This window comes from Morone saxatilis, unplaced genomic scaffold (genome assembly GCF_004916995.1).
Source record: "Morone saxatilis isolate NCDOM2014 unplaced genomic scaffold, NCSU_SB_2.0 Contig22, whole genome shotgun sequence".
In the NCBI taxonomy this organism is placed as follows: Eukaryota; Metazoa; Chordata; class Actinopteri; family Moronidae; genus Morone; species Morone saxatilis.
In genome coordinates this window covers 15,909,739-15,923,267 of record NW_023339785.1, presented here as the reverse complement: position 1 = coordinate 15,923,267, position 13,529 = coordinate 15,909,739, and the positions used below count along the sequence as shown (strand labels likewise).

At 42.7% G+C, this 13,529-nt stretch overlaps 1 protein-coding gene across 1 annotated transcript in view; it reads right to left on the bottom strand.

Annotated features, from left to right (window-relative positions):
• The window catches only part of LOC118333637 (A disintegrin and metalloproteinase with thrombospondin motifs 2-like), a 109,908-nt gene that overhangs the window by 25,064 nt on the left and 71,315 nt on the right, over positions 1 to 13,529 (bottom strand). The window contains exon 4 of the mRNA XM_035669371.1: positions 1,980 to 2,185. Within this exon, the coding sequence (XP_035525264.1) occupies positions 1,980 to 2,185 (206 nt within the window). The remainder of the gene's footprint in view (positions 1 to 1,979; positions 2,186 to 13,529) is intronic.

The following is a 13,529-nucleotide window of genomic DNA, read 5'->3' as shown; positions in this document are numbered from 1 at the left end:
ACAGACAGACAGAAAGACAGACATATAGGCAAGAAGAAGAGAAGGAAAATACATAAAGTCATTATAAAAACAATAGATGAGGTAAAATAAACCGTGAGAAATGACACATACATTGTAGTTTTACAGAATAACCTTTTGTACTGAAACATGAGCGCTTTATTTATCCTTTGAAGGTGGCTGTACAATGGTGTAACAGCTGCTGCAACAAAAGACACAAGATCACTACACACGCATACAGAAGCCTTTCTATCAGATTCACTCAATTCAGCCTGGAAGTAAGGGGGAAAACTGGATTAAGGAATTCAGGGAGACAAGAACAGGTGGAAGTAGGAAAAATACTAGAGTAGAAGAGGAGAGGATCATGAAAACAACGCCCCTTATTTCCTCTTAATTTCTTCTTTCCAGGAAAGGGAAATAAAGAGAAGAAACGTATTTTCTATCTTTCTTTGTGCCACACTATTACAATAACTTAAAAACCAGTCCATCTGTATGAATGCCTTTAGAGGACACCTGTGACAAATATACATTCTCAATCTCTCTCCTTATCCTAAATTTAACTTGTATGTCTTCTCATAAACCGGTGTTATCTCTCACATTATACTTAGAAAGTTTTTTTTTGACATTGTTGAGCATTTGTTGCCATAAACTACCCAAGTCAGGGAGGAGTAACAATGCAAAAGAGCGCAGTGTAGAGCGACTCAGTGCTGCTGTGAGACTGGGAGAACCAGAGAAAGACAGAGAGGGAAAGAAATAAAACAGAAAGAGAGAGAGAGAGAGAACACACCCATCCTGAAGTGAGCAAAGCAAACTTTCAAGAAGAAAGTCGCCCAGATGCCACGCGTGGGAGGCAGCTCTTATTTATTTATTTCTGTTTATCTGGCTGTCAGTAATTTATTCCGAATGCGCTGTTTAAAATACTCCTTCTCCCTCTGTCTCTCCATCGCTTCCCCACAGATTAGACGGGGGCTGCGACAGGGCTGCGAATCCCCTTCTCCTATATTGTCTAACAAATATCTAAAAGGGGAGGCAGAGAGCACAGCGGCTCTTGTTCTTTCTCAAGCGCTGAGCAGAGACAAAGAGGTGTGGTAGGATTTGTTGCTGTGTGCTTGCACCTGCTTAACAGTCGGAGATTGGTTCCTTGCGCAGTGGGTCTCAATACAAGCAAAAGCAAACAGGGGCACGCACACAAACAGATGCGCACACACAAATGTGCACGTTCACGCGCACGAACCCGTGCAAACAGCACTCTCACCACAGGTTTAATTTGCAAAGATTAAAGTCTGCAATGTGTTCAGTGTCACACCAACACACAAACGCATGTACACACACACACACACACACACACACACACACACGTAAAAACAACTGGGAGTTTGAATGCTTGGCTAAGTGTTGTTGTGGCCTGGAGCATACTGCCTGCTGTTTCTGCATCTCTCTCTCTCTTTCTCTCTCTCTCTCTTTCTCTGGCACACACACGCACACACACAATGAATGATGACATGACACAAAGCCTGATGAAATGATATGTAGGAGCCCCTTCAGAGCACAGGGCTCACCTAACACACACACACACACACACACACACTCAAACAAATGAAATCTCATCATATTCAGATAGAGAAGAAAGGATTACCCGCGGCTGATTGCTGGATGAGAACATGTAGGAAGGGAATTGAATCCTCATTCAGTTGGTGTGTGTTAAGTGTGTGTGTGTGTGTGTGTGTGTGGGATTTTTACCATCTTTCTTTGACCTCTCTGTGACTTACTTCCCATTTAACGCAAATAGACCAGTTTTCCCATTTAAAGATTTTTTTAAGCAAGATAACAAATATCATTTTGGGGCATTTGGTATGACGTGTGTACAGCATACTGTGTGTGTGATGTGATACCTGAGCTCTAAAATAACTTTAAAAGTCAGCAGTTTACCTGACAGGTGCCTCCGAGAGTGTATCTAACTGTGTGAGCCACCAACAACTTACTATGTTCATGAGGGTGAGCAGGTACTTCTGTACATGCTCCTTTCCGTGAAACTGGACCACAGAGTCGTCGACGCCCAGCAGCACCTCGATGTTGTAGGCCCTGTCCAGGCTCTGTCTGCGCATTCGCCCCGCTCGCGTGTGATTGATGCTCTGCTCCACACCGCGGTACAGGGACTCTAGATCCATCAGACCACCGAGATCAGCACCTGGAGATAGAAATACACAACAAGTTTTGCTATGAACATTTGCAATGGAAGTATTTAAGGTATAATGATGAATAATTGATGAGATGTTGGTAAACAAAACAGCATACAACTAATTCTCTCTGTGTAATTCTCTACAAAGAGAGTGTATTTTACATAAGCATGTAATCTGTGATAAACTGAAACTAGCCAAGCTTGGACAAGCAACAGGTCAGCCAGCATTATTTAGTGGATTTAACCTGAATTATCTGTAGTCACAGATTCATATTTTAATGAGCTAAACTCAAAGACTCTAAATCATACAGTCTCGGTAGATCTGTACCATGTGGCATTTTTTATTGGAAAGAAACAACTCACAAAGGAACTTTAACATGTATCTATAAAAAAGCAGAGTTAAGTATATCCTGACAATTACCAAACATAGGTCATATTGTTGTGCATTGTTCTGTTTCTTTACCATTACCTCACTGAGCAGAAATGTCTTGTTAATCTGTCTGCAAGTGTTTGCATTCTTCCAAATCTGCTCAGCTTGTGGGAGCCTCCACATGTCTGCCTCTGTGTATGGCGTTACGCTATTGTGAACACTTTTGTCGAGTGTTTAGAGTGTGCGCGTGTCGCACATTCACACCCATATGCACATGTGTACTTATTGGAGCGCTTGCATGTTGATGTCTGTGCGTCTGTCTTCTGTTTGCTTTCCAAGACACCAGTTGACAGAACTGAGCATGTGTGTCCCTTGTAACCGGTGGTAACGGTGCGGCTATCCTACACAGATCCTCTCCTAATCAACCAAATATTTCTACTCCCATCTGAATAAAAGCAGCAGATGGTGCTTGCTAAACACATGGATTAAGACAGCTCCCTCACACAGGGGCTGCCCACCCTGCTCTTTTCTTGGCTTGCTACATGCTGGAAAAAATGCAAATTACACTAGAAACTCAATTTGAGGTTATTCTATCGGAAAGTGTGCAAACTACAGCAGCCCTGGTTTGTTCGGATCACTTATCACTTCTCTGGTTTTGCCTACACAGGTATGTCACGCAGCATGTTATGTTATTTGGACATTTTTGGATAAACTGCAGGCCTCACTCTTAAATGAATGTTTAGAGTTTAAATGTCTAATCTGATCCTGTTTCTTTCTTTCTTTTCTTGGCAAATAGTCGGAGTCAGTCAGGATACAGAAGATAAATTGTCCTGTCTCAAGAGCCAAGGCCATCTTTTCCTCACTCGCTGTCCTCCCTCATCATTCCCCTGTCTCCCTCTCATCCTCCTGGTATGTAGACACAGCGTTGCTTTGCTCATATGGAAGCCATGGAGGGACAAGTCATGCAGTCTGGAACATGTGGTCTCAGTGGATTCAACAAAGCACTATCCTCCCTGATTTCAGCCAAGGACAGCCCAGCTCATGGAGCGGTGTGTGTGCAAGTGTGTGTGCAGGTGCTGGTGTGTGAGCACTGTGTGGACAAACATTTCCAATTGGGCTATAAATCACTGTTCCAACAGGAGCTTTAATTTAGTTGAAGCTTGGGCGCGGGACCGACTAACTGTAACAGATATGCTGCTTTTGACTGCTTTTGCTGCTTTATTTAGCGGTGCTGGGTGATGAGTTGATCAACACGTGGCATGAGGGGACAGTTGGAGCGCTAGTGTTTTGACACATGCGATTAGAAGAAGTGTTGAGTGGAGGGAAAAGAACTAGATGCAAGAGGAAGATACAGGGAAGATAAGGGGAGAGAAAGAGAGATCTGCCACCTTGTCTCCCAATCAGCAAGGGGCATCCCGCTTTCCCACTCCCTCTTATGCAACGTTTCCAAGGCAACGGGCTCATGGGTAAAACAACGACCGCGTGGCTAATATTGGCTCCTGAGTCGCTAGCAGAATGAATCTGGAAGTCTGAATATGATCCCATATCTGCCCACATTCCAGTGAGTGACAGAATACCCACACAGACAGAGAGAGAAACAGGAGGAAGGGGGGCATAGATGAAGACTAATATAGAGAAAGACAAGAGACTATAAGAGGAGAATTTAAAGATTTTTGCAGCACATACTTTTGTTTCATAGCTGATCTCTCTCTCTCTCTCTCTCTCTCTAACACACACACACACACACACTGAACATTTCTTCTCCTTGTTAGTAAGCGGAAGCTGGATTAAAAGCAGTGTACTTCACAGCAACCCTTGGCTCTTCCTAGTTATAGCTGCCTTTAACGAGCCTGATGTCATAACCACACCATCTGCTTTTAAAGACAGGTCCAGATATTTTTACCTTTTGCTTATGTAATGTTGAGACAAAACACAGAAACAAACACTATTGTGTTCTCACTTTTAACTCTGCGCCTTCGCAAAATTGCAGTGCCTTGAAAACTGCAAATGAGACAATCCGGGGACATTGCATAACACGGGGCCACAGCTGTATGCTAACTGGAAGGAATAAGGTAGACATAACTCAAAGTGACACTGGCAGAGTGAGGAACAAGATGCGACTAAACCAAAGGTTGCAAGGGGCTCGAACAGGTTGTGAGCTCTAACTATTTAAACCTCTCCGTTTCATTGCACCTCTGTCCTTGCTTACACTCTGCTAGAACACTATTTTTCTCTCGCTTCAGCTGTTTTGGAGCAAGTTTTTCAGAGAAAACTGTGGAGGAATAAGGTGCAAGAGAGATTGAGGGAGGCGATGAGGGAGGTGAGAGGTAGAGCTGAGGGGTGTGATGGATGAGAGAGAGAGATGAAAAGAGACCAGAAGGACCTTGGGTGTTGTGAGTTCCGCTTCAAGCTATAGCAGTGATAGAGAATATCGCTCTCTTGTAGAGCATCCGTGTCTGTCTGTGTGACTGCGGGCGAAGCATCAGGGTGCACTGGCTTGTTTCACACAGCTTACATTAGCCTCTGAAATCTAACTGTTATCACTCTCAACTTACAGATGGGGAATTGATCATAACAACGTTCACTTTTACCTTCTTTCTTTCTTTCTTACTCCTCCCACACCTTTTACCTGCATGCATACACACATGCACACACAAACCTTCACGCCCCCTCCTAGGTAAAACTTTCCTTCCTTTTCCTGTCCTACCCACCCATTCCCAATCCTCATCTGCATTTTAACGCTCCCATATGTATCCCTATATACGCTGCATCCCCCTGCACCTCCACCTCCTCACCCATGCCGCCCCTCTCTCTAACAGTTTTCTCATTCAGGTGGGGTATAGAGCATGGCCTTATTAGGAGACAAAGGTTCTTTGTCTTTCAACCTTTGCAAAATGTCAAGAATGTCTGGTTGCCCGCTAAATACACGGTGGGGGGAAAAGGGGTGATCAAGAGAGTAAGGAGAGACTATAAGCCACAACAAGAGAGAGAGAGAGAGAATGGGGATGATAATTCAGGTCAAGCCACATCTTACTACTGAGCAGCAGTCTTTGGTTTAAGGTGACTGTTTGGCAGTCAGGTGTGGCACATTGCTCTGCTCTGCATTCAGGAGCTCTACTGTATAATGACTGGCTTTGACCTTATGGTGATCAAGGTAGGTGTAGGTTTGGATGAGTTTGCACGTTACAGTAAGTGTGTTTCATGGACCTCCGCTCATGTGTTGTAGTACTTGAGATCAGTCTTTGTCTCAGGACGGGTCTCAAGTTGAAGACCACTTTGAAGGTCTTGGTCTCGTCTCAGCAACCTGTTCACTATTTTTTCTTGGTCTAAGGATTTTATTTCAAGACCTGTCAAGACCACAACTGCAGGGATATCACTAAAATGTGAATGTTATTACTGTGAATGGATGTAAAACTTCCTGCTTCAAATGCCAAAAAAAAACAATAACTTGGTTGCAGAATTTTTTGTTCTGAAAAGAGATGTCAAACTTAGTTAGCACATAAAGAAAGGTAAGCTAAGTGTAAGTGATACTAGCTAAGCTAGCTTGCTAACATTATCAATCTGCCTCTGTACCAAAATCTTTTCACCCCTCACCCAAAGAGATGCAAATATTAGTTATACATATTAGTGACCTTTGTATACTATCTGGTCCCGGTTTTGACTTGTGTGGGCTTGACTTCAACTCAGCCACCAACACAGCAAAATAACTCCCATGTATTTGTGACAAAGAGCTTTGTGAATTGTGAATTATGTAGCAAAGTAAAAAAATAAAATAAACAGCAGACATAGACAATAAACAAGGTACAAGCTCAACTAAAATCATCACAGGTGTGTGGAGGCGAGGAAGTAAGTGCAATACTATAAATGAGACTGTCTAAAGGCACAACAATGGCCATCCTGTTTGGACCAGCTATATCAACTGCCTTGATCTGATTATTTGCTGTATTGGTCGCAGAGATGTGGAAATTATTTGTTTCAGTTCTTATAGTGAAAAAGCTACCTATTATGAAATAGTAATTCAATTATTATTCTAATAACATGAAATTTAGTTGTGTACTCAAGTGACTTTGATGGTGTCTGCCTACACACATTCTTCCCACAGGAGTGAATTAAATCTAAGTTATGTATTTTGGTTATTTTTCTGAGACAGTCCTGATGACTGTCAGTAGGTAGGGTGGTTGGTGTGGGGATGGTGAACTCAGCGGTGCTTAGCCGAGTTCAAGGCAGTCTTTCCAGAGGGAGGCACAGTTAACCACACACGTGAACTAATTTACAAACAGACACGTCTTGGTCACATAGCTCAGGGCATAGACAGTTTGTCTCCCTGGTGACAGCTTTATGGGATGTCATGGTGACGAGTGACTCGGACAGCGGACTTTTAACGCTGCTGCTAGCATCTGGGCAGGTGGCTATATGCCATGCTGTCCCACACAATGTCCCCATACTGAATGCTCATTATTTCTAAGCTGCCGTATGACAGCTATAAAGGCTACAGAGTGTGGAACACATAGTGAACTATGCTTCCCATAATCATACTGCTGTTAATTATTTAGATTGGCACATTTTTACATGGACAGCTCCCTGAAGACCATAATAATTATTCAAACATCAAGCACTGAACTTTGCCCATTTATTAATAACCGCTTTAGGTTAGGGCTGTTTATTTTCAACCGTGATTTCTATAATGCTGATGAGATGTTTTGAGTGGTCGAGCCTCTGCTGTGAGTTTCATGTCCAAAGATCCATAATATTGTGGCTGATGCATTATATCCATCTATGCTCCCTGAAGTGGAGTAGAAGACCATTTTTAATATTGCATGAAGCAGCCTTTATAATCAGCAGGCGAGAAGGCCACCTATCCTCGTCGCTGCTCGGTGTGTCTGTAAGGATTTCTGGTGGTTCAGGAGACAAGGCAACCTTTAGCTCTCCCCTCTTACATAACTGTCTGTCTGTCAGAAACGCACAGGGCTTTTGGCTGCTCGGGAGGTGGTGTGGTGCACACCGATTCCACCAGTGCCCTGATGTACCACGGTTTCATTAGACGAGCAGAGCTATGTCTTTATAAAGTCTACAGTGTATGAACAGTTACCTATACACATCACATTATGCAAGGCCACAAAATCAAATACCCTCCACCGTGGTTTGAAACTGACAGAATTCACACTCATGATGGCACATGTTGTCACAAATGAGCCTAAATTGAGTGGCGATATTTCTCACAAGCTGCAAGGAGCCTGGTGAGTGCCTCTTGTCACATCGATAATTACAGCAAAGAAGAACAGCCCATGTAAACATCACAAACACATCTCAAAACACAGTAATCCAATCATTGCCTTCCACAGAGACAATATTGTTGGCGAAGATCAATCATGTCCCCAAACTCTCTCTCTCTCCTCGCTCTCTGGCTGGAGCTACAGAGCTCGATGTAAACTGGAGAGCCTTAGTGTCCAATAAGACAGCAAAGCCAGGCTGATATAGGGCTTACTGCAGGTCTCATCCAGTCTGAAACTGACCTGTCTGAGTGCCTGTCTGCCTGTCCTTTCCCGCGTCTGTCTACATCTGCCTCAGAAAGCCAGACATTTATAAAGGTCTCTTATGAAATCAAAAAGTATGAAAACATCTCCAGCTATGACAGGGCAGGGAAGATAAACACATAACAGCACCACTATGCAGACCAAAGTGTACGCAGACAAGGCACATTCTTCATCTACATCTCTTAATACAGTCTTATCAAGCTCCACTGCCTGTCTACTTTAAGAAAACTTGCACAGCTATAGCTCAATCTTGCTTGGAAATGTTGTGTACATCAAGAGGGAGATAAAGAGAGAGAGGCTGACAGCGAAGCGCAAGGTCCGGCTCCCAGAGTACCTATAAATCTCAGCAGAGACAGCCTCCCGCTGGCTTGAAGGGTTTGTGGCCCCCTTGCCACCTCTCTCCCCAACCCTGCAACCCCTCTCTGCCTGTCACCTCTTCTTCTGTAACATCATCCTCTAATCTTACAGTATATATCAACCCTGTCTTCTAAAAATATGTTCATATACGGCTCATTTTTGTCAGCAAATGTGTTTGCAGGAAACATAATGCTGCCTGGATTATGTTTTTATCAACATAAAGAGGACATGTTTATATTGAAGGTACCTGCAATACTGTACTACTATATGTATAATTTCCCTGTAATATTTGCTCCTGCAACTAAAGCATGATGGACGTTTTTATGGTTATGTTTGGGCAACAAAAAAGATTGTGGTCTTGGTAAACCTTGTGAACCCTACACTTTTTTGACTTCTTTTATTTACAGGCATTTGAGATTCCTTGTATGTGAGTGGTACTATGCATATTCTAGGACAGTTTTTAGAAAAAGGAAAAAGTTCTAATTTAAATTTTTTTTTTTTTTTGGCAACTTCTGTTACAAGCTGTAAACACAACACTGACATATCATCCCCTTAATAGGCATACAGTGGCTTATTTACAGATCTAGCAGACACACAGCAACATTAGCATTCATTTTAAGAATATAAGCCCAATATTCACTCTCCTTTTAGCTCAGTTCTTGTTGTTTGTCTGATGTCTGGTGCTGGGCGGGTAGTGTGGGTTTATCAAAGCTTTTGGTTGCTAATTCTCTGTGGTTACGGCACTACAAGTGATCCCTTTCAAATTACACATAGCCATCCATTGTTAATATAAAAATATTGATTATAGCGATGTCCTGAGCTTATGTACACCCAACAACTCAACCTGACCTCTACCTCACCACCTCCCTAACTGGACTGGAAAACCATTCCCAATCAAAGTAATCCAGACATCAATTGTATTTGGCATAGCAAACTTGAAGTATATAATTTTTAGACTCAGGGTTGTCTACATCCATACTTTTATCTCTTACTTCTACTGCTACCTTTCCTCTGTTTGCTCGTCACCTCTGCCCTCTAGCATATTCAAAATTGCTCTAACTGGCTCATCAGGCTGCAAGGGGTTGACAAGTGCTCCACTGATTGGCTGTGAGATGGACTGCATTTTCACTATTCTTTGACTGGGCTGTAACAACTGTATGTTTTGAGATCTTATGTAAAGATTCTTCTGTCCTCCCTGCTTGTATCCTCATTTCTCCTTCTTTCACCCATAGCCCCAGGAAATGTCCTGTCCTGTCCTTTTCTGGCTGTGAAGTACTCAAAGAACAGCCAACGCCAGCCACCTGAGACACCCAGCACCACAGTTATTATGACAGGCCAGCCAGCCAAACATCTGTCAACCTGAGCACTGTGGGGATGGAGGGAGTGGAGGAGGCGATGTAGGAGGAGGAGAGGGGAGGGGGAGCAGAAGAGGAGAAAAATAAAAGTGGAGAAGGAGAAGCATGACAGAGACCAGATTAAAAAAAGCAATGGAGGTGAGACAGGCGAGCAGTAATAATGAGATGGCTGAATTGGGCATTGGGTTCAAACCATCCTGTGACTATTGAAAGAAAACGCTGATTCCCTTTTCATTTAGTGAAAAGCCCCAGTATCTTTATTTTTTTAATTAGCACCATTTGGTAGCTTGCGAAGTCAGCTGGTTTGTAAAAGTTTACTGACAATCAAACAGACTATTAACACTATAAACAAGACTTGTGTCATGCTAAAATACACTTGGGCAATCTGCAAATGGCATTGCCCTGGTGTTAATGCTTCAAATGGCCAACTTGCAGTGACACAGAGGTGTCAAACAAGGTGTGCCAACAGTCTAGTCACCGCTTCCCTTTAAGTTTATTTATATAGCTACATCCTTGTGTCTTTCTGTGTCATGTTAACACCTGGATGTTTTGACAAGACAACCACACGTGGGCCAGTAAATACTTGTCCCATAGGCAAAGAAGGTGGGAACAGCCAAATAAAACAAGCTACTACAACAGCTCACCTGTGTGAATGGCCAACATAAATACCGAAAGACCAAGCAGGTTACAGGTGTCTCAGTCTAGAACGCCTGCTGACAAACGACCACCTGCAAGTTTTCCTGCTCTCTTTACAGTCCTCTCCTCCCCTGCTTCCTTCATTTCCTCTTTTATTCATTAAATGTACCTTAGAAAGTGCTTTTGAAAGGGTAGATATGGCGTAAGAGTGTGAGAGAAAGAAAAAGTCTATCTAAAGGTGTGAGACAATATGTATGCAAATGTTCTCTTCAAGCCGCTCACCAGCAGAGCCTAGCTTGCCTGCCATAGGGCGGCAGGATGAGGATTTATCATCCAATATCACCTCTTCATAAATGATAATGATAAACACATAAGCCGGGCTGTAACACAGTTATACACCATCTCTAACCTAGCTACATAAACAGGGTAGTAAATCAGCAGAGATATTGTGATATTTTAAACAATTAAAGCATGGAGTACTTGAATACACCAAAGACTTGGACACAGGGAGTTGAATAAATATAAAAGTGTTTTGGCATTTAAAAACTGGCATGCTCTCACACCAAGAGTTATTACTGCCTAGTCGGCCCACAAACACACAGACGGAGTTCTTTTCAATTGCACAGTGCTCGAGCCAGATGGGAGAGAATTAATAAGGCACTACAGTGTATCGGTGTTACTAAATTGGCGGTGTTTCATAACAAAGTCTTTCAGAGCAGTTATCAATTAGAAACAATTAAAAGAGCCATTCATCATTCTTACAAAGCCGGCTCCGTACAGGGAGCAGCGCTGACAGAGAAGCTGATAAAATGTAATCAAAACCATAATCAGCTAACGCTCTTTAATAGAGGCTAATGTTGACAGAGCTGAGGTATGTTTATGTAAAGATCACACCTCCAACTAGCTCCACTGGACAGAACACTGTGCATGTCTATCAAACAAACACATGGCCACAGAAGCTAAATCTGTGCAGAAAAAGTGACAACAGGGGAGAAAAACAGGACAAGAACAGGTTTAAAGTCAAGCTGTGAAGAAGTTTCAAAACATGCTAGAGAAATCACACAAACAAGTCCATCCTTAGGCCCTTGGCAATCGTCAGTACGGCATGTGTCTGCTTGACTTCGAAGCCATGTGCTGGTCTATCTGTGTGCATTCTGTTGATTGACATACAGTTTCCTGCATCAGCTCTTTCCTGGAAAACCCTCGCCAAGGCTTCCCATATTAATGCCCAGTTTATCAGTGCTTTGTTGGTAACCAAGAAAGATAGGATCTTAATGCAAAGATGCACTGGGGGAAAGCAAGCCCTTTCCCCCAGTACAACATATCTCTGCACATCCAACTTCCTCAGCTTTCAGTCCCCCAGAGGCAATTGTGATGGCACAGGGTGAAGCTACAACCCCCCTCACCTCCCAGGCATATGGCTAATCAATGCAGCCTCTTCCGTGCAAAAGTAACTTTATACTTGTGTAGGGGGGATAGGGGAGCTACCAGCGCGGCCTCCCTGTCTCTCTATCCTAATGAAGCTCCCAGGTAATCAAATCACTGTACACACAGGCAGATGGCCAATAAGGGAACAACCACCGGGGCTCTCTGATGGCATCACAACAAAGTTTTTAAACTTGCTAGTGAGTCATTCCTCCTCTCTGTATCTATTTAGCATTAACCAAAACTGACTAAACATGTGGCTAGATGAGTTTAAAATGCTTAATGTGTCATTTATTTCTGTGTGGTCTTTACAGCTCTTTTATTAATGAAGTTTGACACCGAGACGGAAGAGAAAACACTGAAGATATGGCTGAAGATGCATTTTCATTTTCTGGACTGGAAGTAAAGATGCAAAGTAGGAGGAGTTATTTCAGGCATTCATTGTTTCCGGAAGTTAAAGTCCTGTTCATTCTCTGCATAGACTAGGCCCCTTAAAGTGGCGCCAAGCCATTGCACGACCCAAATGACCAGAGGAAAAAATGTAAAGTGAAAATTAAATAGACCTCTGTCAAAGACAACATTCAGATTTTAGACAAAATACAAATACTGGTGTAACTAATAAGATCACCACTGCTGCATCACATGACAATAATTGCAAGACAAAATGTCTGATGCTATAGGAACACTATCAAGATCCTAAGGTAACAAAAGTACAATATGGACGGAGGAAGACAGGGTAGAAAAGAAAAGTATTATGGTGTATGTCCAATCTAAAACATGTTCACTGCCTGAATTTCCTGTTTCTAAAGGGCAGCATAACAGGTGGTTTGACTCCCATCACACCAATCAGTACAACCTCAACAGCTGGAATGACCCACATCCTTCCCCAAAGTTTTGTCAAAATGAAAACTGCATGATGGACAGACAATTATCACATTGATCCATGGGAGATTGTGGGGGACAAAAGATATAAGTTGATTCTGAAAACTGTAACTATTTTGTATGGATAGGTTTGACGAAGGACACGCTTTCCTGCTTTATCTTAGGATAAAACTCATATTTACACTAATCCTATTAATAGCAATAATCCTCTCCATATTGTAGGATTCACCATTAACTAATTACCTTTCAATCAATATGTTAACTATGACTCAATCACAAAACTTGGCATAATCTACAGACAACTTACTGGCAACTATACAGACGACAGGCTCAGGGGGGCGAGACAGCTGCTGTATGTCCTCCAGCTACATTTAATAAAGAGAGGTTATTATAAAGGAATATTTTTTCCTGCTCTCCCAATCTAGGAACTGGCAGTAAGACCTGTCTCATTCTCTTCGCTCTGCAGAGCAAGTAATACCCACTAATCCTAGACACAGAAAGAGGCTGTGGGGATGAGAGAGAGGGAGAGAGAGAGAAGGGGGCAAGAGCTAATGTCATTATTTACACTTTTTATGTTAAGTTCTTTCTTCAACCATTCACACCCTCAACCTTAGACCCCATCATGTTGGTCTGTGGGTGTGAGCCAAATTGCATGTGTGTGTGTGTGTGTGTTGTCACCAGAGCATGCCCAGTGTGGAGGACTAGACACAGACCAAAGAGTCGCAATCCCCAACAGTGTTCATTTAGAAGTGTTCATGCTGGCAGTGCGGACACACACACATAAATACACACAC